Source organism: Coniophora puteana (genome assembly GCF_000271625.1).
Source record: "Coniophora puteana RWD-64-598 SS2 unplaced genomic scaffold CONPUscaffold_8, whole genome shotgun sequence".
NCBI lineage: Eukaryota > Fungi > Basidiomycota > Agaricomycetes > Boletales > Coniophoraceae > Coniophora > Coniophora puteana.
Genome location: NW_006913060.1, coordinates 1,479,182 through 1,498,896, shown reverse-complemented (window position 1 = coordinate 1,498,896; position 19,715 = coordinate 1,479,182). Strand labels below are relative to the sequence as shown.

The 19,715-nt window shown below is 53.8% G+C and overlaps 6 protein-coding genes across 6 annotated transcripts; 3 read left to right on the top strand and 3 right to left on the bottom strand.

The window, feature by feature from the left end:
- Positions 1-155: 155 nt before the first annotated feature.
- Positions 156-1,636, bottom strand: CONPUDRAFT_145017 (uncharacterized protein). Its single transcript, XM_007772057.1, has 3 exons — positions 1,242-1,636; positions 490-1,183; positions 156-431 (listed from the first exon to the last, which is right to left on the bottom strand). The coding sequence occupies exons 1-2, from the start codon at positions 1,514-1,516 to the stop codon at positions 496-498; spliced, it is 963 nt and encodes a 320-aa protein (XP_007770247.1). The 5' UTR covers positions 1,517-1,636; the 3' UTR covers positions 156-431; positions 490-495.
- Positions 1,637-2,500: 864 nt separating this feature from the next.
- CONPUDRAFT_83152 (uncharacterized protein) lies at positions 2,501-3,396 on the bottom strand. Its single transcript, XM_007772056.1, has 2 exons — positions 3,353-3,396; positions 2,501-3,290 (listed from the first exon to the last, which is right to left on the bottom strand). The coding sequence occupies exons 1-2, from the start codon at positions 3,386-3,388 to the stop codon at positions 2,946-2,948; spliced, it is 381 nt and encodes a 126-aa protein (XP_007770246.1). The 5' UTR covers positions 3,389-3,396; the 3' UTR covers positions 2,501-2,945.
- A 1,398-nt stretch (positions 3,397-4,794) lies between these two features.
- Positions 4,795-6,198, top strand: CONPUDRAFT_138069 (short-chain oxidoreductase). The gene is made up of 8 exons (XM_007772055.1): positions 4,795-4,841; positions 4,919-5,133; positions 5,217-5,250; positions 5,304-5,330; positions 5,392-5,496; positions 5,558-5,607; positions 5,666-5,836; positions 5,906-6,198. Exons 1-8 carry the CDS (start codon positions 4,801-4,803, stop codon positions 6,124-6,126), a joined length of 864 nt encoding a protein of 287 aa, XP_007770245.1. The 5' UTR covers positions 4,795-4,800; the 3' UTR covers positions 6,127-6,198.
- Positions 6,199-8,519: 2,321 nt separating this feature from the next.
- Positions 8,520-10,119, top strand: CONPUDRAFT_155314 (alpha beta-hydrolase; the record flags this gene model as incomplete). The annotated part of the gene is made up of 3 exons (XM_007772054.1): positions 8,520-8,594; positions 9,085-9,413; positions 9,468-10,119. The coding sequence occupies 3 exons, from the start codon at positions 8,520-8,522 to the stop codon at positions 10,117-10,119; spliced, it is 1,056 nt and encodes a 351-aa protein (XP_007770244.1).
- Positions 10,120-10,892: 773 nt separating this feature from the next.
- CONPUDRAFT_126365 (uncharacterized protein) lies at positions 10,893-12,458 on the bottom strand. Its single transcript, XM_007772053.1, has 4 exons — positions 12,144-12,458; positions 11,866-12,094; positions 11,728-11,804; positions 10,893-11,648 (listed from the first exon to the last, which is right to left on the bottom strand). The coding sequence occupies exons 2-4, from the start codon at positions 11,896-11,898 to the stop codon at positions 11,150-11,152; spliced, it is 609 nt and encodes a 202-aa protein (XP_007770243.1). The 5' UTR covers positions 11,899-12,094; positions 12,144-12,458; the 3' UTR covers positions 10,893-11,149.
- Positions 12,459-13,773: 1,315 nt separating this feature from the next.
- Positions 13,774-18,250, top strand: CONPUDRAFT_91140 (acetyl-CoA synthetase-like protein; the record flags this gene model as incomplete). The annotated part of the gene is made up of 10 exons (XM_007772052.1): positions 13,774-13,811; positions 13,873-14,725; positions 14,798-15,053; positions 15,113-15,221; positions 15,321-15,562; positions 15,623-16,015; positions 16,081-16,359; positions 16,419-17,360; positions 17,413-17,693; positions 17,753-18,250. 10 exons carry the CDS (start codon positions 13,774-13,776, stop codon positions 18,248-18,250), a joined length of 3,891 nt encoding a protein of 1,296 aa, XP_007770242.1.
- Positions 18,251-19,715: the final 1,465 nt, after the last annotated feature.

The window sequence follows — 19,715 nt, the reverse complement described above, 5'->3', positions numbered from 1 at the left end:
TCTGGTGTGTGCGCTCGCGATCAGGTCCTTGAAGTCCAATACTTCTGCTAGGCAGTGTTTCTGAATCCACGTCATGTACCGGACCCCATAAGTGATTGATGGGGATATTCTCCGCGTGCAGAGCAAGCATGCCTAGCATGCCTATTTTGACACAAAGAAAGCAAGTTTATACTAAGATATCAACTACGACAACTAGATATTAGTACGGTCAGCGAAGGACTCGTCGAGTCAACGTTTGCAAGAGTTTCCAAAGAATAAATGACGATGATCCCGTATACCAGGTTGCAAGAAATGGAACATCAGGCAAGCGCTGAATAAGACCAACAAAAGTATGAGCAATCAATGATGCTAGGCTCGAGTATATGTTGTCGCGGCTAAGTGGGTGTCTCCCCATATAACCAGGCAGGTTTCGAGGGACACCGGAGCAAGCCCTACAACGGAGACGCATTTAATACGAATGAATTTGTTAAGAACAGTAAAATGCTCTACCCTGCGCTAGCTTAGTTCTTTTTCAACAAGTTCAGTCCAGTCGGGAAGCCCAAAGATGCCGGGAAGACGACGCCAAGCTTCCTTGCGGCTATCACGGTGCAAAGAACGGGCATCCGTAGCACATGCTGGACAAAGGGCTTCCAAAAACTCTTCATCACAGTCAGCCAGTGGAGTAAGCTTCGGTGAAGGAAAGAAATTTTCGGCGAGGAAGGCTTGTTTCGCGCGTTGGCACGTTGTGCGACTAGTGCAGGTCGAAAGTGAGGTTTGAACAAAGGCAAACGTCTGTCCTGTTAGCTCATGGTACGGTTGAATAGCAAGTGCGCAGGCCTGCTGGTTCTCCAGAGATAGAGTTCGCCCCACATTTCCATTTTCGTCGCGGAGACCAGCAAATATTTCCTCCATAGTGCAGCAATCCATGCACATGTGCAATGCCGCTGGCAGCATGGAAAGGAGGCCCGCCTCTCGCACGATGTTGGCAACCGCAATAGCGACGTCGTGACTCGTGTTCGGGACCGATGTTATCTTCCAAGGTGAACTTTGAGATGTGACATACGCCTCGAAATTGTCCGGGAGGTCAATCTCTAGATGGGCTTGAGCTTCATCATATAAATCACTAATCTCGTATTTTTTGCCCAGACGGAGGAACGCAGCTATCACTGTGACGGGCGCAGATTTAGCCCCAGATGGGAAGTAGCTAGCACAATCAAGGTTAGTGCAAAGGGGATATGTTTTGATCGCACCGGCTCACCCACCTGCGACTGTACATGGCCATGAGCACATGCTTAAGGTCGTCTTCCGTGTCATGCATGTGCACTACGGGGCAACCGTCTATTACCTCTTCACCTTCGTGAGAGGCCGTGAACATATCTTTGAAGATGGTCGAATAGGAACATAGAATGCCCCGATGAACGCGAAAGAGGGCGGACGAGTTGGCCGATACAAGGACGATGTTTCCGTCGTCGTACCACGGCGTGGAGCGCTTGGTGCGTGTCCAGTCTTCATCTGCCATGTAGTTTTCGCTTGACATTGGGGGCGCGAGGTTGCTGACTATCTCTTCCAGTTGCTATAGGATTGATAATAGTACTTGAACAAGAGGATTGAAGTCGGGTTCGAGTCTGTAGTGTTGCAGCTGTTGCTGGAAGGCGATTAGGGCTGAATGGGCGATGATGCGTCACACGTCACATTGGCGTGCCTCGGTTAGTGCCGGGCCAACTCAGATCCATGCCTCTCGTGCTCGATGATAAGCTTGGTTTCAGCTACCTGAAAAACTTCAGTCCACGAGGGTTCTACTTAGAAGCGGACACAGAACACTATCCATGCAATACACATTGCACCATGAAGTCACAATTGATGGATTCCTGATATCCATTGACGCAATGCAAACGAAAAATGCTACGTCGTCACGGTAAGCAGTTGATGCCTGTTTTACTACACCCTCCTTGCGTCCATAACCAGAGCATCTCACCCCTCTGTTGGCTGAGTATATCTCTCGTAAAGCTCAGGCTCTACATGAATCGTCTCTGGAAACACTGGAGCAAACTGAACCGGTCATCACCCACTGCAACCCGGATGAATGCACGTCCTTATATAATAATAAAAAGCCATGTAAGTTAGCCTTTGCCCAACCGTTCGACACGGTCCCTACTGATCTCATCGTCATCCATAAACAGCCAGCAACTGCCGGGCCCATCGACAAGGAGGCATTAACCATGTCAAAAGCTGGCGTGGAACTCGCCGCCCTCTTGCTCTTCCCTGCCACTGCCGAGAAGATAGCCGAGTCTCGCAAACATTAATTCATCAAATGGGGCCAGCATCTCACCGAGGACCAGTGCAATGGCCTCAACCACGTCTACGACGCACGAGAGCAGGAAGAAAGCTGAGGTTCGACACCATTGTGCGTTCTCCCAAGGTCTGATTGATCATTTCGCAACTCATGAGATCTCGGACGTTATCACAGCGTTTTCGCGCCCAGAGACGACTACAAGACTCTCAACTATCTGTGTGCATGTGAACTGTATACACCTATCAATTTAACGTGCTCCACCATTCTCAACCTTCTTCTAACCTCGTTTACAGCTACCATCGCGTCGTCTTCGTAAAGCGACCCAACGGCACCACCCTCGAGCAAGTCTCCTCAGTCGACCTCGTATGCACCCTCGCCTCCAAAGCCAGCTGCATCAAGGGCAACGTAGTACGCATGGTGCACTTCCTGGACCGCATGCTCTCATCCGACCCTCCCGCAGCGTGTGGCACTTTCCTCCACCCAAGCCACCAGGTCAGCGTCGGCGCCGCCAAGTTCTTTGTCCTGTACGGCAACACCGGAGCGGACTTCTACCACATGTCGGGGCAGATGCAGGAAAGGCCAGTGGATAGGAAGTAAAAGGTAACCTTTCGACGCTGTGGAATGTGCCTACTGCAAACGATAATCAGGAAGATGCAGAGGCGGGCAACTTACGCTAAAAATACTTTTGGCAGGAAGCAGATTTGGAAGCGCTGTGAGCCAGTGACGCACAGTGCACCAAAAACTCGCTCATTTTAGCGAGCATGCTGGAGGCTGACATGGCGACCGAGCCAAACAAGCTTGTCGCCCGCATCCAAGCGAGCTCGACGTTGTTACACCTGTTTATGAACGGGATCTTGCAGACGGAGATAAAGGTGGGGATTTGGATTTTGGGCGAGGCGTCTGTGAACGCTACGACTTCCTCGGACGCCATAACGTGCGACAGGATGGAGCATCTGCCCACTCTGAGATGGTTCGGTGGACGGTCATCGTAGGATATTCGATGGACGCTCAATGAGAGGTGAATTACTGTATAGCATCAATCGCTTTCTATGTGTGATTATGTGGCTAACGAGGTCACAGATAAGCCTGGCTGGTGTCAGCTATTACGAAATCCATATTTGAACGGTGTACCAATATGTTTCTCCATTACGACGTTTAATCACAAAAACGAATCCTCCGCACCCACCATATTACCTCTCCTGGCCTACGCAGAATTGCGTATGGCGGCAGACCAGGCTTGTTCTCCTGGATATTTTTTGTTGATTCATCCATTCTAACCAAGCACTGTTCGCGCGATCAGACCTTTGTCAATATCATCATAGTCACTTACTTGAGCTCTCTCTCTGGAGCGATGCGACAGCAAGCTGGACATTCAAGGGAATCACGAAGAGATTCATGGCCTATCAATTGGTTAGCCCTCTTTTTGGCGGACTCAGACGTCGCGACGAGGCTGCGAGGCAGAGGAACTTTGAGTCCACTCTGACTTCCATGCAGAGGCCAGAAACCTCCGATGTCATCAGAAGCCCAATACACTACTCTTGTAATGTTTGTCTAGATCAAAAGACTTAAACTTGCTGATGTATCCGTGTTCTGGGGTATACCTCAGAGGAATACCCCGCTGCCAAAGAAATGCGAGAAACCCTTCGAATTTGCTTCGCATCGCCTGCTTCTAGGTGACTATCGGCAGCCACGCTTACGAGGTGCTCGTCAAAGAACAACCACGGAGATATTGTCATGGGCCTGGATGGCGTCGTCCAATCATAACGTAAGTTAGCATCCAATTCAAAGCACCATTTCGCATTGCGATAAGCAAACAGTGAAGGCAATGGGCATCGTTTGCATAGAATGACAGTTCTGGTTTCTATTTCGATGACAAAGTGACCTTTATTTCGAGAGCACACAGGAAGCTATTGATAATACAGTTATACACGAAGCAATGCGCTTTATGTAGACGAAGGTTGCACACGGTGGGGCTCAGTTTCGCAGACAGGTGCCACGTACTGTACGTCTTCCGTTGTGATACTAACAATTAACGGAAGAAATCTGAGTTATCAAGTCGACTGTTACTCATGCTGCTTACTCGACTAAGTTCACTCCACGATTGATACGTCAGGGCGGTATTTACGACAGATTCAGCTCACTGGCGTCTGATTGGCGTGGTACCGTATCGCAGTTAGTAATCCCAGTGCATCTAGGGAGACTCGGTCAGCTAAAGGCTATTCCTGGAACCGTGGTAGAAAATGAGCTTGGGGCTGAACATAATAGCCGCGTCGGATATGACTTAATGGTGTCGCCCGAAGTCGAGTAGGAGATGTAAGTACTGGTTGCAGTAAGATTCTAAGAAACCCTGGGACCATCAAGAGAAAGGGGTAAAAGTCAGCTTGCCAAATGCGGTAACTAGCACGTGACTATCTCTCCGCCGGACGTTCCCGCGTTGACTTTGCGACGTCTTCGGCTCGTCGGGATCTCGCCGTTCTCTAGCGAATCGTCCTCCGAGATGTAGCTGCTTATACTATCACCTTCTCAACATGTCCAACTCACAGCTTGTCTGGCTCATCACTGGCGCTGCGTGAGTCTCGATCATCCTACTTGTTTTTGACGCTGTGAACCGCCCGAGCTGTTGCTAACTTTGGCTCACAAACTCAGGTCTGGCTTTGGCAAGCAGCTCGCGCTCGAGGCGCTGTCGCGCAGCGATAAAGTTATAGCCACGTCACGTTCAGCCTCGAGGTTGGCTCCGCTCAAGCAGCACGGTGCCGAAACCGTCGAACTCGACGTGACGAGCCCCCTGGCCGGCCTGCATCAGGCCGCAAAAGCGGCGACGGCGATCTACGGAAAGATTGATGTCCTCGTCAACAGCGCAGGTACGGCAGCGGCAGCCACAACGACGCTTTTTAAACGCTGAGCTCCATTGGAACAAGCCTGACTGAATGAGGTTTATGTATAGGTTACATCTCGGTCGGTGCCGTCGAGGAAGCGACGTGAGTTCAGTCAGGCTTGCTTTGGACGTGTTCCTGATATCCGTTCTTCGCAGTCCCGAAGAGACATACGATCAGTTCAAGTGCGTACAACGGTTGATGCGATGAAATCTGGGGTGGCTGCTTATCTATTTCCTTCTGCAGCACGAATGTCTTCGGCGCTCTGAACATTACCCGCGCATTCTTGCCCTACATGCGAGAGCGCAGATCTGGCACAATTGCGTTCATGGGCTCTGTCGGCGGTTGGCGGTGCGCGGCCACCTTTGACGCTCGGTTGCATTGCACTGACTCTATTTTTTGCGCCACATAGTCCATGCCCCATCTTTCCGATGTACGCCGCAACCAAATACGCAATACGGGGTACACAGTCCTTTACTCCTTCTATCTACGATGTATGTAGACTTATCTACGAGCACAGGTATATCGGAGTCCCTGCACGGCGAGATCGCGCCTCTAGAGCTTCGCAGCATTGTTTTCGAGCCGGGATACACCCGTACAAACTTCCTGCAGTCTGGCCACCGGGGTCCGTACGAAAACCGCATCGAGGACTACAAAGCGCTCGGCGAACAGCGCAACGCGGCTCTTCTCGGTTAGTCCGTTCTCGCGGCGTTGTTCTGAGAGTTAGCCTATCCCATCCATCTGACGTGAACGCATGCAGCCGCCAACGGCAAACAGCCCGGTGATCCTGTAAAGGCGTCCTCTATCATCGTCGACGTGATTCGCGGAGAGGGCGTCGCCACTGGAAAACCGTTCCCCACCAACCTGGCGCTGGGAAGCGACTCGTACGCTGGCGTCAAGATGTCTTGTGAGAACAACTGGGGCATGCTGGAGGAATGGAAAGACGTCATCTGCAGCGCTGATTTCCCAAAGGGATCGTAGACGGCAAACATACAGTAGTCATAACCAAACGCGTATCAATAGAATCTTCGCTTGGGGCCTACCGCTCCTAATGATCCTAAAAGAACGCAGAGCTGCTAGTAAATGGAGAAGTCAGTGATGTGCCTCGTGTCTCTCATGCATATCTCAGGTTTCAATCCCTTAGTAAGGCTTGAACCATCCGCACATTTACCTACTTTGTGATGTACAGAACTTTCTAACTGATATTATTCGCCGCGCACCTTCCTACTGTCAGTGAAGAATGAGCAGAGCCCCCTTTGACGAAGTGACGCGTATAATTTTTCCCCCGCAGGAGCTTGCGGGCTGCAAAGCGATGGTGGTAACAATATGTCAGCAAGCCGTGCAATTACGCGGCAAAAAAAAACTTCATGAACACCTGCTGAGACAATCCCGTTGAAGCAGAAAAGACGGCACGCGACTTTGTATTACCATTTCGTTGAGCTCAGCCTATTTCCGACTCGGAGCGCTAGCCCGAGCTCATCCTGACGGCATCACGGAGCGTAAGTCCAACGGCTTCTCGCAACGTCTTTTCACAAGGTCAAACTGTGCTCTCACAAAACTCGGCAATGGCATGTCTCTTGATAATTGTCCGTGATTTTTAATGATCCCATTTCGGCAACTGACGTGTTGTCTCCGTTCATCAGCATGCTCGAGTGGTAGTGGCATAGCAATGTCGTTGGGTGTTCATGTGTAATATTAATGCTTGCTCTAGAACGCTTTATGACCTAAAGAGACTCTATGGAGCGTTTCGGTGGGCATCACTGCGCATTGATGACCCCTCGCAAAATTTGACCGACCGTTGATCTACGCGATCCATTAATTCTCACCATAGTGCGACCATTTTTATTGGCACGCTCGCCATGAGTTCGTGTACGTGTACTCACTGACTCATCATGCTCGTGAGCAGAGAAGGAGCCTAGGGGTCTGTAGCATCTCGACCGTAAGATCATTCAGCCACCCTCTCCGTGAATGATCAAACATGTTCATCCTTGAGCAATCTTTCACCGTGACTAGGACGCGTTCGATTTTATGGGGATACTGAGTCGTTTGAAAGGGTCGCTCGGCGGAAAAATCGCAAACTGCGACTCGAGGAAAATCAGCTTACGCATGCTAGAGGCGTTGCTGACCAGACAAGTGAACTTCCTGTCGTCGTAATACAGAATGCTACAGTACGTCATCCCGGCGGGTTTTTCCTGAACCGCACTGGTCGACGGCGACTTAGATTTGCCAAATCTCGTCGCATTCATCAAACTATTGGTATATCAGCTGGTTTGTCAAACTATCGCTCTGTTGATTTGTTGTGGAAATTAAGAGGCGCACTGTACATTGTCGCCGTGGTGGGAGACATGCACTGGACTTACTTACCCCGCAAGCCCTAGTGCATAACTGATAGATGACGTTGCTCTGAAATGCAGTGAGTAATCACAGCGATCTCGCAGATGGGGTAAGTATCTCTGTATATTAACTTCCTCCGCAAGTGTGGCACATGGGCACAAGTGAGGATCGGCATTGGGAAGCATGATGCGTGTACACGGAATCCGAGCCGAACACGTTGGATGTCTTCGTCCTTCGGTGATTTAGTATGGTTACCGGCTCATCCAACTACCTAACTCACCACGGGCCGACCCAGCAAAGGATGATATCTTTTGCATCAAATGTTCATGTTGGCGATTGCAGAAGCAATGTGGCGCTACGATGTTCACAAGCATCTAGCGACTAAACCGCCGGGATTAGGTGTGGCGACAGCTCGCGCTAGGCTCGACATGGCAAGATGCTCCCGCGCACTTTGTCCAGTTGTTGCCGCCGGACTTATCCCGAAGGAAGGACTAATCAGGTCCGCCAGTGTGGTAGTCTTCACCGTTCCTCGTCCTGGCGCCTAGGCCTGTTCATCGACGCGCGGACCCACTTTCTTCCCGAAGTATGCTCCTATACTTAGCATATGCAGGGTTGTAGTGAGTTGGAGTACCGCGGCATATCATGAAAATAGGACCGTATCTCGCAATGTACCTGCAGACCGATGCAAACCCGGTCACAGCGGGATTTCCCAGGGCCTCATTGTAAGTCCCACGGTGGTAGCTGACACGACATCGGAGGACCCACAACTTTCAAAATCGCTGAGACGGAGCCCGGTCGCCAATGAAAGTGTCTGATTCTGAATTCAAGAACACTGGGGCGGTGCTCTGAGATTAGGAAGTGAGATGCGTTCCTGAGAAGCGGGTGGCGTGCCCGGCGGAACGGTCTCGCCAGAGAACCCATCAGATTCCCAAGTTCTGCACGTCAAACGAGATCTGTAAAGAAGTCTCCTGTAAAATCCAATGTGGAGTTCGCAGACGGTGCGGCGATATGTTAGCTATCTACCTGGTGCTCAGGAGATAATGCACCGTGTCCTCACACGGGCTGCAGCGACCGCCGAGCTGAAACGTGTTGCAAACATGTTGCAGAAGTCCCAAGTGAAGCAGGAACAAGGAAGCTTCACGTCGGCTTTCAGTTCGGTTCCGTAGAATCACGGGGTTTGCAATCGAATTTGAAAGGTCACCGTTGGTAAAATTCGTTACGTCTGTTACTTTCCCCAGACTGTTAACTTCCACCAAAGCTCTGGCTTCCACGCCAGGATATGTGGGTTTCCGTTGACGACGGGTCTCACAACAACAGGCTATGTCGTGTGAGATCTTGGGGAGACCCCTGTAGAGCAGAGTTCGTCAACAAGAGGGTACGGTGAATCGGACAGTAGTAGGAACATCATATCGCAGGATGCACAACTTCCAAAATCAACCATCGTCTTTGTCATGTGCGGATGAATCTTAGCGCTGAATGCCGAAAACCAGCAATCATGAGCGGCACATCATCATGATCACGATCTTTACTTATAAAGTCGAACCTTGAACGATGGGCAGACCTCACATCCCTCAGTTCACCTTGCTCACATATCCACCCACCTAGACATCTTTCGCTATGCCCAAGTCACTCCTCGCCAAAGATGCTGATCTCTCCTACCCTCTGAAGGAGTTCCAGCCTCTCCTCAAGGGACTCCCCGAGTTTGATGTCTCCGTCCACCCCAATGAAGGTGTTCGTCCAGTCGCTGGTGCAGTCTTCAAGGCACCGGACATGCCTTCTCCAGATGTCGCGACCGTAGAGCAGACCTTCGTCGACGGCATCCGTGTCATCGTGGTCAAGCCTGCCAGAACCACTGGCAAGACCCCTACTGTCCTCTGGATCCAGGGTGGTGGCTTCATCATCGGCACTCCTGAGTCCCGCATGCCCATCAACATGTGAGTAGTCTTCTCCCGACGGATCTACAAGTAGACGCTCATCGAATGTTCCAGCCATTTTGCAAAGGCCGGGTTCGCCACCGTGCTTCTCGAGTACGGCCTCTCCCCTGAGGACCCCTGGCCCACTCCCCACAACCAGGTGTACCGCATCTGGCAATGGCTCACCAGCACGGAGGGCCTCTCCTTCGTCAATGCCGACCCCGAGCGCCTCGTGTTCGCCGGCACGTCCTGCGGCGCCATCCTCGCCGAAATCGCCACCATCCGGCACAAGCAGGAGAACCCCACGGGCATCCAACCGCGCCTCGTCCTGCTCGACAACCCCATCCTCGACAACCGCCCCGAGCTCTACCCGTCCATGGACCAGGAGCACCCGCTCTCGCCCTCGCCCTTCTGGACCGCGAAGAACAACACGGACGCGCTCTACTGGCTCAATGCGCCCTCAAACTGGGAAGGCTTCCCCGCCTACGCGTCCGAAGAGCAGCTGCGCGGCCTGCCGCCGCACCACATCGCGATCGCGGAGATCGACTGCATCCGCGACGAGGCGATCGTGTTCGCGCAGCGGCTCATGAAGCTCGGCGTGCGCATGGACATGCGCCTCTACGCCGGCACGACGCACACGTACTCGGCCATGTTCGAGACTCCCGCGGCACACAGCACGCGCGAGGACTACGTGCAGATCTGCAAGCTCGCGTTCCGGGAGTTGTAGTAGAGTTTGCTGTAGAGTAAAACGCTGGGGTTTTCCCAATTTGAACAGATATCAGCATCAGCATATAACTTGTAATACCTCGTTTGGAATAAGTAGTCGTATAGTTGTGTAGAGTTTTCATCTTGTAGTACATGGGCGCGTGTTGGATATAGATGCGTTCTAGTCTTCAATTGTTCTATGAAACCCAAGAAGCTTAAGCCCGACCGGGAAATTCCGTGCCAGGCGGAGTTTCAATGACAACTTCCTGTAGAGCTTCTTGGTGGCGCAGAAATTACATGAACCCACGACCGATCAGGTCGCTCGTGTGCATTTGTTCCGATCTATCAATGCGAATGCCCTTAGCTTAATCCGATAGTGGGGAATATTAACTGGGAACTTACTTGGCGCACTGCATGAATTTCGAAAGTCGGCTATAACTAAGGTTCAGTCCGTAGCTAGTAGCTACGCTGTATTTTCAGTCATGGGACGTGTGGTCCCGTTGGATAGAAACACAAATCCCAGAAGAAAAAAGTTTCAGTCTGAAGACTTGTCAAAAACGTCGCAGGCTCACTCCAAAAATCCCAGAAACTCATTTCCGACGACCCACTGGTCTTGCGCATTAGAGTGTTCGCGAGTTCTAGCGTTACCAGCTGACTGTCACGCGCACGATGTTCATTCGTCTTTACGCCCATCAAGTTTGTATGGCCCAGTGGCAAGTCTGAGATTAAGTGCGTAGACACCATTCCCAGCTAGTCTGCACGCGCGTACAACTGTGAGAGTATTCTTGAATGAGTAGAAGTGTTCCGATTATCATAACTACGATATGATGCATCTATTAATGACTATGATGCTATGTAAAAATACTTTGGACGGGCGCGCGTGTACGTGCGCCGTCAATGCAAGAAAGTGGTATCATTTGAGGATCCGTATATGGTACACCTGATGAATCGTACAAGCATCGCCTGTCCCCGTGCGTAGTGCCAAAAAAGCCGTCCATGAGAGAAACCAGATCTCGAGCCGCGCATCGATCACGATCAGCTGGAGCTTAGCGCTAGCCCGAAGATAGTGGCATCGTCGAGAGCGATGCGAGCCCCCCGGACGCGGCCAGGTCCACACCGAGCTGCTGCATGATCAGATCCTCGTCGTCGCGCAGCCACGCCTCGCCCAGTGCAAACATGTTCCGATCTGGGAAGACCTCGAGCGTGGCGCACACGACGCCGTCCGCCTCGAGCTTGTATATCCGCTGCAGCTCCTCCTTGCCGCTCATTACGCCGGGCGCCGTGCTGACGCTGAGCAGCGAGAACGCGGGCGCGCGCCCGCGGAGCATTTGGAACATCTGCCCGAGGGGATACTTCTCGTCGAGCAGGAGGCGTTCTGGCTCGCGCGCGGTGATGGTGACGGTTGACGTTGCTGTGCAGACGGTGCGGGGGCCGCAGGTGAGACGTACTTGGCGCATTTGTGTGATGGGGAACTCGGGCGACGCGGTTTGTGTGCGGGGAGAGGTGTTGGTGTAGATGATTTCACAGCCGATGGGCTGGCCAAAAAAGCAGCTGGAAAGTCGATGCGATAGAGCAGGTCAGAAAGTACTCCTGCTGGTGATGAGGAATGTGGCACTGGGTTATCTCTCACCTTAGTAGACGTTGCAAGTCGCCTCGGTTGGCGAGCACGACACGTTCGAGACCTGACTTGTCTCTGAATGCCTGCTGCTACATGAATTAGAAATATCAGCACAAGTTACTTCGACGAACGCGTGGAATAAGCGCTTGCGTTGATAGGGAATGTCTCATTTCCGCTTGTCATGGTGGCGTGCAGCGCGTGTACAGGGTCACAACAATGAATCAAGGAGCAGAGGCTCTTTATGAAGAGGAAGCTGAGGCGCGGGATCCTGAAATTACAGCATGAACCACGGTGAACATATGGATGACCGTTTACTTGACGCTTCAGGGGGACATGGATATGCCGAATTTGTGCGCACAGTCAGTTCGCGCGCCGAAGTCTGTGGGCTTCAGGCGGTGTACGCGCCTCAATCATTCCAAGGCACTCACCAGTCATCACATCCAGAAGTCATCGAAGCCATAGAGTTTGCGTAGATGTTGTGTTTCCCCTTGCCTGACGATCCTTGCCTAAACTTGTCTGGCCATCTCGTTCCATCTCGTTCCATCTTGGTCTGTTTTGCCAGCCGGTCGATCAGCGCTCAACGCCCACGCAGCGTGGCGCACCGGCGAGCGGGACTACTGCACACGGACATCGTTCTTCTCTCCGAGGTTCCTTCTGTCGAACGGTGAACGTTCCAATTGGTTAGAGAACCGAAGCGATTGCGTCACCGAAGTGCCGTTGCTTGTTTGCTCCGTTCGTTGTCTGGCTGACTGAGAGCTGATAGAAGATACGAGCGCCCGTGAGAACAGACACGACGTCAAAGTTGATGCGAATCCGGTTAGCGGGGGAGGGCACCCACAGGATGCGCGCGCTTGATCGTCGTTGGACATCTTGAGCACGGATAGGGGGCCGGCCGGCCGAGTCGGGAATGGCCGAATTGGGTAGTCGCTTGCCCAATCTTGGCCGGGAGCACTACGGCCGCATTCCCGTTCGGGTTCAACTTGAACCATCTCCGCGTCGTCCTTGACTCATCCCCCCCGCGTTGCTAGGAACCGGAAGAGCTTTGTACATTGACAGGTGTAAGTAATCCACCTATCTCTGCTGCGATTCTGGCAAGGGCTGCATCGTCTAGACAGGATAGAGAACCAATGAATGACTCTGCGTCTCAACTGAGTCTGATACATTCTCATCTCACCCGGGGTGAACGGGAGGCTGGGCTCGACCAGAACTAAGGGGACGACGTCACTCGGCCTGAATCACACAGCGACCTCAGATCCGTTGCTTCTAGACTGTGCGTTCTTCTAACCATTCTCATCAATGAATTCACGAGTAGACGATGTCAATTGCTCCCCTGCGCTCCGGCTGATAAGGAAGATAATACAGCGCTAACCCTAACCTCAGACCCGAGCCTGTCAAACGGAGATAAGGTGCCGTCAAGCATAAACAAACAAACGCCCAGGTGACATTCAGAATATGCACGAGGTAGTGCTTGTTCTTCAGGCTGGAATATTTAGGCAAGGTTCTGCTCAATTGAGCCAAGGCTGAACGCTGAACATTGAACCTAGATACGCACAAGACCTGGGGAACCCCGGGCAAATATAGAGGTGACCAGGATCTTCCAGTCTCACCTACTCCTTTTGGCCTTTTCCGCCGAAGGAGTTATTGCCAGACCTCCGGAGCTCTCATAGTCGGACGGACGGTCACTCAGAGAAAGGCAGTATGCTTTGTGCGTCGACACCAGACCGCTTGGAGGAGATTCCCCAAAGCGCTCTTCAGTCCGCTGCCATTGGCTAACTGAAACAAGGAACGGCCTCCGACGCCATACATCAAACCTTCGCTACTTAAGTCTACCAATTTCTTTGGACTCGGCCAACTCACTCCGCCTACTAAGGTCATCCATTATCTGCCTTCGCACTCTTCCTTCGTCCTTCAACCACCAACATGCTCGTCAAAGACTCTTTCGGCGCTGGGACCACGACGGTGTCGGTGAGTGGCTTTCACTACTTCATTAATTCTTAGGTTTGCTTAAAATAAACACAGATCAATTGTGCGGATGAAGTCTCCGGCTTGGAGAGGATCATGCTCGCTGCCAGAGGCGACCTTCAGAGGCTCCTCAGGTGAGTATTCACCTTCCACTACCTCTTCGTGTCGGCTGCTCATCGCTTCCGTTATCGCCAGCTGCTTCCTGGCCCAACCTATCACCGTTATCCCGATATACACTCATGCATCGCCCCGGGTCCAGCCCGCGTCGCTGCAGACGCCCATCACTCAGGAACGTGAAGTGCACCTCATGGTCAATTCAAAACTGGCCTGTGTTGCGACTTCGACCGTGACCATCACCACCCCTTACGTGGAGAGTCTCGTGCTCGACCGCAAATTCGCCATCGGGCAGACGTTTGCGGAGCTGGGCAGGAAGCCGGAGTTTAACCTCTTGTCGGTGAGCACCAACATCGCCAACGGGATGCGCGAGCTTCGCCGCACGTACACCCTCGAGACCGAGGGCTACTTCTGCAACATCACCGAGGTCTTCCCTGATCGCCGCATGTTCGAGCTTGGGGAAGAATGGCTTCATATCAAGGACGCCACTGCCGAAACCGAGTCGACGTCTGCTGCCACAGACGAGGAGTCCGCCGACGAAGAGATCTCGGAGCCGGGAACGGTTGATCGGTTCTTCAAGCACACGCCCCACTCGATCGCAGACACGCCCACCCTCAACGTCGTGCTTGACAAGCAAGCGGTCAACCCCGCCGTTGCAGACCATGCATTCGCCGCGTACCCCGCCATCCCCGCCGACCCGGCCGCGTCTATCTCGTACACCGAGGTCACGTATCGCGAGTTCGCCAGGATGGTCGACTACCAGACCTCGGTCCTCTCCGCGCGCTTGAAGGACACTGTCCTTGCCCGCGCTGACGGGCGCGACGCGTCGGAGGCGCCCACGATCGCACTCCTCTTCGAGAGCGGGTTCCACCTTGCCGTTCTGGTGATGGCCACCATGAAGCTTAACGCGACGGCGTTCCTGCTGGCACCTGCTGTACGTCATTCGTTCAAAGTCGCCCCTCCGGTGCCCTTGTGCTAACATATCGTTGATACTTATCCCTTACAGAACTCCGAAGCCGCCGTGGCGCACCTGCTCAAGTCGTGCAAGGTCGCTGCCGTGCTGCATGCTGCCGACCATGCTGATAAGGTCTCTGCCTCGGCTTCGTTGGCGGACATCCCTGCGTTCGTAATCAACGTGGCAGAGTGCGTCAAGCCTGCGCCTGCAGGTCATGCGCTCGACGCGAGCGAGCTCCTGCACCCCGCGCACCCTGCGATTCCTATCATCGTCCACAGCTCGGGATCAACAGAATTCCCCAAACCCGGTGCGTATCTTTAGCATGATACAGGAACGTGCATGTTGAAACAGGGTTGTTTGGCGCAGTGCGCTGGTCGAACGAGAGCTTCCTCAGTAACAGCCAGGTCATGCTTACGGACGGCGGCTGGTCGGCGTTCGCCAACTCGGGCAACAGGTTCCTGTGCCTTGGTCCTCTGTACGTCGATGCCCGCTTATCTGTTCATCCGTCCGCGTTATGTGCGAGATGGAGCTTGAGGCTGGCCTGCTGACGCTTTGGTATCTTTGCTATTGATAGGTTCCACACGTTGGGGCTGACGATCGGGCTGGGTGGCGCGATCTGCGAGGGGAGCACGATTGTGTTCCCCCTGACGCGCTCGTGGCCCGTCTCGACGGCCGATCTCATCCGCTCGCTCCGCCTTGCTAGTGTTAAGACGTGCGTCATCGTGCCGCTCATGCTTGAGCAGGTCACGGAGGCGCTCGAGAACGAGAAGACGGAGGACCCATTCGACTGTCTCGCCAGCCTCGATCTTCTCATCGGTAAGTCGCACGTATTGTACAGTATTCACTATAGTGCCTTTGTGTTGACAAAGATCACAGTGGGCGGCGCGCATTGCCCGGAGAAGCTCGCGCGCAACCTCGTCTCGCGCGGCGTGAACCTCAAGAACATCTACGGCTCGTCTGAGACGGGCCACCTCATGGTTGGCGACCACACGCGCTCGGCGCGGGACGACTTCGACTCGTGGAACTCGGTCCGCCCGTTCCCGCACACGAGCATGGTGTTCAAGCCCGTCGACGCGAGCGACGGCAGTGTCGAGAGCAGCCATTATTATCAGGTGCATCTTCCCGCGGACGACGTGCGCATGGCGCCGGGTGTGCTCAAGCCCGGCGAGGAGACGTGGAACACGGGCGATGTTGTGCAGGAGTGCCCGCCCGGTTCGGGGTGGTATAAGCTGATGTATCGGGACGATGATATTCTCGTGCATGTTAGCGGTGAGTGCCTTCCGGTGTTTGCGCGGCTGGGTGAGACGGGGCTGACGCGGGGTGATGATCAACAGGCGAGAAGACGAACCCGGTGCCGATGGAGACGTTCTGCCGCGAGACGCGCCTTATTCAGTGCATTGCCATCTTTGGGCACCAACAGCGTGTCACGGCGGCAATTGTGCAGCTGAACAAAGCGAAAGCGCTCGAGCTCACGGAGGAGGAGCGCGTCGAGGCCGTGCACAAGCTCATCCGGGAGGCGAACCAGGACGCACCGAGCCACTCGAGGCTGCTTGAGGATATGGTTATGATTCTTCCCCTAGACTACCCCAAGGAGATTCCTCGTACCAACAAGGGTACGTCGTCTACAGTTGCTTCAATTGTTTCCAGTCACTGACCTTGTGCATCGTATCAGGCAACTGCATCCGCAAGAAAGCCCTCGTCATCTTCAAAGACGAAATCGACGCGCTCTACCGCAACTTCGAGGATGACGGCTCCTCCGCCGACTCAGAGCCCGAAAGCTCCACCTCGACTTGGGTAGTCTCCGATGCCGAGATCGCAAGCAAGCTCCGCGCTGTGATCGCTAAGACGGCCTCCGCCCTCCCCGCATCGTTCGACGGCGCTAAGAGTCTGTTCGAGCTCGGGCTTGACTCTGTCACTGCGATGGCGCTGCGCAAGGCGCTCTCCAAGGCGTTCGACATCAAACTCTCGTCGCAGTTCATCTATCAGAATGCGTCGCTCGACGCGCTGAGCACCGCCATCTACGCGATCGTCGCCTCGCGCTCCGTTACTCCCTCTGGTAGCAAGCCCGTCTCCACGGCGCCGGTCGTGGTCGTCCCCGCGGGCCCCAGCCGCGGAGAGACGCTGGCATCGCTGATCCAGCGCCAGATCGAGCACGTGCGCATCGCCGCGCCTGCTGTGCTCGCGAGCCGCAACACGCCGCAAGAGCCCGCGCAGGCGGGTGAGGTCGTCGCTGTCGTCGGCGCCGGTGGCTCGCTGGGCATCTGGCAGGTCAAGGCCCTCCTTGACCGCTCGGATGTGCGCCGCGTGGTGTGCATGCTCCGCGCGAAGGACGTCGGTGCCGCGTGGGACAAGGTCGAGGCGGCGTTCGAGAAGGCCGAGCTTGGTGGTCTTGCAGGGCAGTGCAAGGCGTGGAAGGAGACGCAGCTGGCGAGTCGGGGCCCGGCGGTGAAGACCGCACAGCCGCTTGTTGTGCTGCCGTTTGATCTTGCGAACCCCTACCTCGCTCAGGAGGAGTATTTGGCGCTTGCTACGGACCTGACGGCTATCATCCACACGGCGTGGAAGATGGACTTCAACCAGGTTGTGGGCGAGTTCGAGCGCGATTGCTTGAGTGGTAAGTTTACGTGTCAGATGGTTTCGTGAACTCGTTCTCACTTCTCATACAGGCACTACTCAGCTTCTGCTCCTGTCTTCGTTCATGAAGCCCAAACAGTTCTTCTTCATCTCGAGCATCGGAGTGATCATGGAGTCGAAGGAGACCCCTGCACCTGAGACTCTGCCGCCCTGGACGAAGGACCAGTATATCCCTGTCTCCCAGCATGGATACAGCGAGTCCAAGTTCGTCTGTGAATATGTGATCGAGGCGGCGTCCAAGCTTCTCAATATCCCCTGCTCCATGGCCCGCATCGGCCAGATCTCGGGGGACACTCAGTCCGGTGTCTGGAAGGTATGTATTCTCTCTTGCTTTTATTCCGCAGTGACTGACGGAACTGCGACAATCAACAGACGGCAGAGATGAACCCAAGCATCATCGCAGGCAGCGCTCGGATCGGAAAGTTCCCCTCGGCCCCGCAATGCCCGCTCGACTGGACACCCGTCGACTACGCTGCGATGTCAACTGTCGACCTCACCCTCCAACAGCGCCCGCTCGGCTCAGCATCGGTGTTCCACATCTCGAACCCGCACGCAGCGACCTACGACGACATGGCGCGCTGCCTGCGCTCGACGGGCATCGCGCTCGAGTCGGTGCCGCTGCAGGAGTGGTGGGACGCGATCCTCGCGGACGAGGGCAACCCGTGTCTCCAGATGGAGGGATACATCGAGGAGTCGTTTGTCAAGGCGCAGACGGACCTCGTCGCCAGGGGCGAGAAGGCGCTGATGCTCGAGATCAGCCGGACGCTCGAGAGCGCACCGAACTCGCTGGGTAAGTGCCCACCGCTGGATGAGAGCCTGTGGGGCAAGTATGTGTCGTATTGGCGGGAGGTTGGGTTTATCACGAAGTAAAGTGGAGTATTGTGGTTATTGTGTCTGTTTCACTGGGACGGTTTGCATGCGACATAGAACGGTTCACTCTTGATTTTCATTTATCATCCATCACTGTTTTTTGGACTCCAGTTTATAGCATTGTACTAGGAACATCATCATTACTTGTACCAATCAATCTTCACTTTGATTCATTCAACTTGCCATTGCGAGAAAGGACACTGAAGTGTGATAATGATGCTTGATAACTTAGCAACTGGTTTTCCCTGTTTTGTCTTATGAATCCAGAAAGCTGCTTGCAAGGTTGGCTGCGTAAGAATTTAGCCGCCGGGACTTGGTGCCCACGGATATGAAAATTTTACGTCATACTGTAAATGCGATGTGTCATGACAATGGTGCCAACGACTCGGTGCGTACATGGGTGCTCTTTGTGCCCCCGCAGCCTCGCGCGACTGAGATAGTACCTGGCAGTGCTCAGAACATGGGGTGAAATAGTAGTAGACGCCCGATGCTCGCCGGGGTGTAGAGGCTATGCAAGCCAACCACACGGCGGCGAGCGCCGGGCGGACTTTCATTTACCCCCGCTGATGTGCGCGTGTGGCTTGAAGGGACGACCATCTTCTCTTGGAAGATCTGTCTAGCAGACAATGACGCGTGTGTCCAATGACCCACTACACCGTGTTTCTTTCTGGATTCTTACATGTTCGCGTTTCCAAGAGCGCGTCGAGCATATCATCTTCTGTACCCTCGGATTCCAAGGTCTGGGTATATGCTGATCGGTTCCTCCTCACCGCCGCCAGGTTCAAATGATATGATACTTTGCTTCCAATTGGAAGCCCGTCCACTTTCTCGGATTCAGCGCTTTCCCTCGTTCCTCCGATCCCTTGCCCCTTCGGCACCGTCCACACATTGCAAAGGGTGACGCTGTCAAATCATATCATTATACTTGACAGAACACGTTCTATGTGTCATCCAAAGTCGCCGTTTACAACCATCAATCGCGACAGCTTCGGAATCGCACCGGGATTCTCTTGAATCGCTGCGAACCATTTTGTTCGCACCCCGGACCGCTTTGGATGTGCGCTGAGGCACAGTCATCAACGCTAATCGGCACTTCACCAAATTGTGAGCATCTCGTATCCCCCTTTCCCAACGGTTCGGTGAACCCTATCAGTGACTGAGTTACCGGGTCCCTTCTTCTCTTTCCCCGTTGGGATACGTATACACCATCAGCGCAACTTCAGATTGTCTACTTTGTCATCATCAAGTTCTGGGAAAAACTCAAGGCCGGGGATATGCACCATGGGCGGAGATGAGGTGAGTTCAATTCACAAGCCACAATTTGCGTGCACAGCGCGTTGCAAAATGAGTGACCATGGATAAGAGCGGGAGTGAGTTGCGGAGGGGTTTAAAACAAGTGACCGGGTATTGCTTGTCTGTTTAATTTCCCTCTTCTTCCACTCGACAAATTTTCATTTGGGAGACA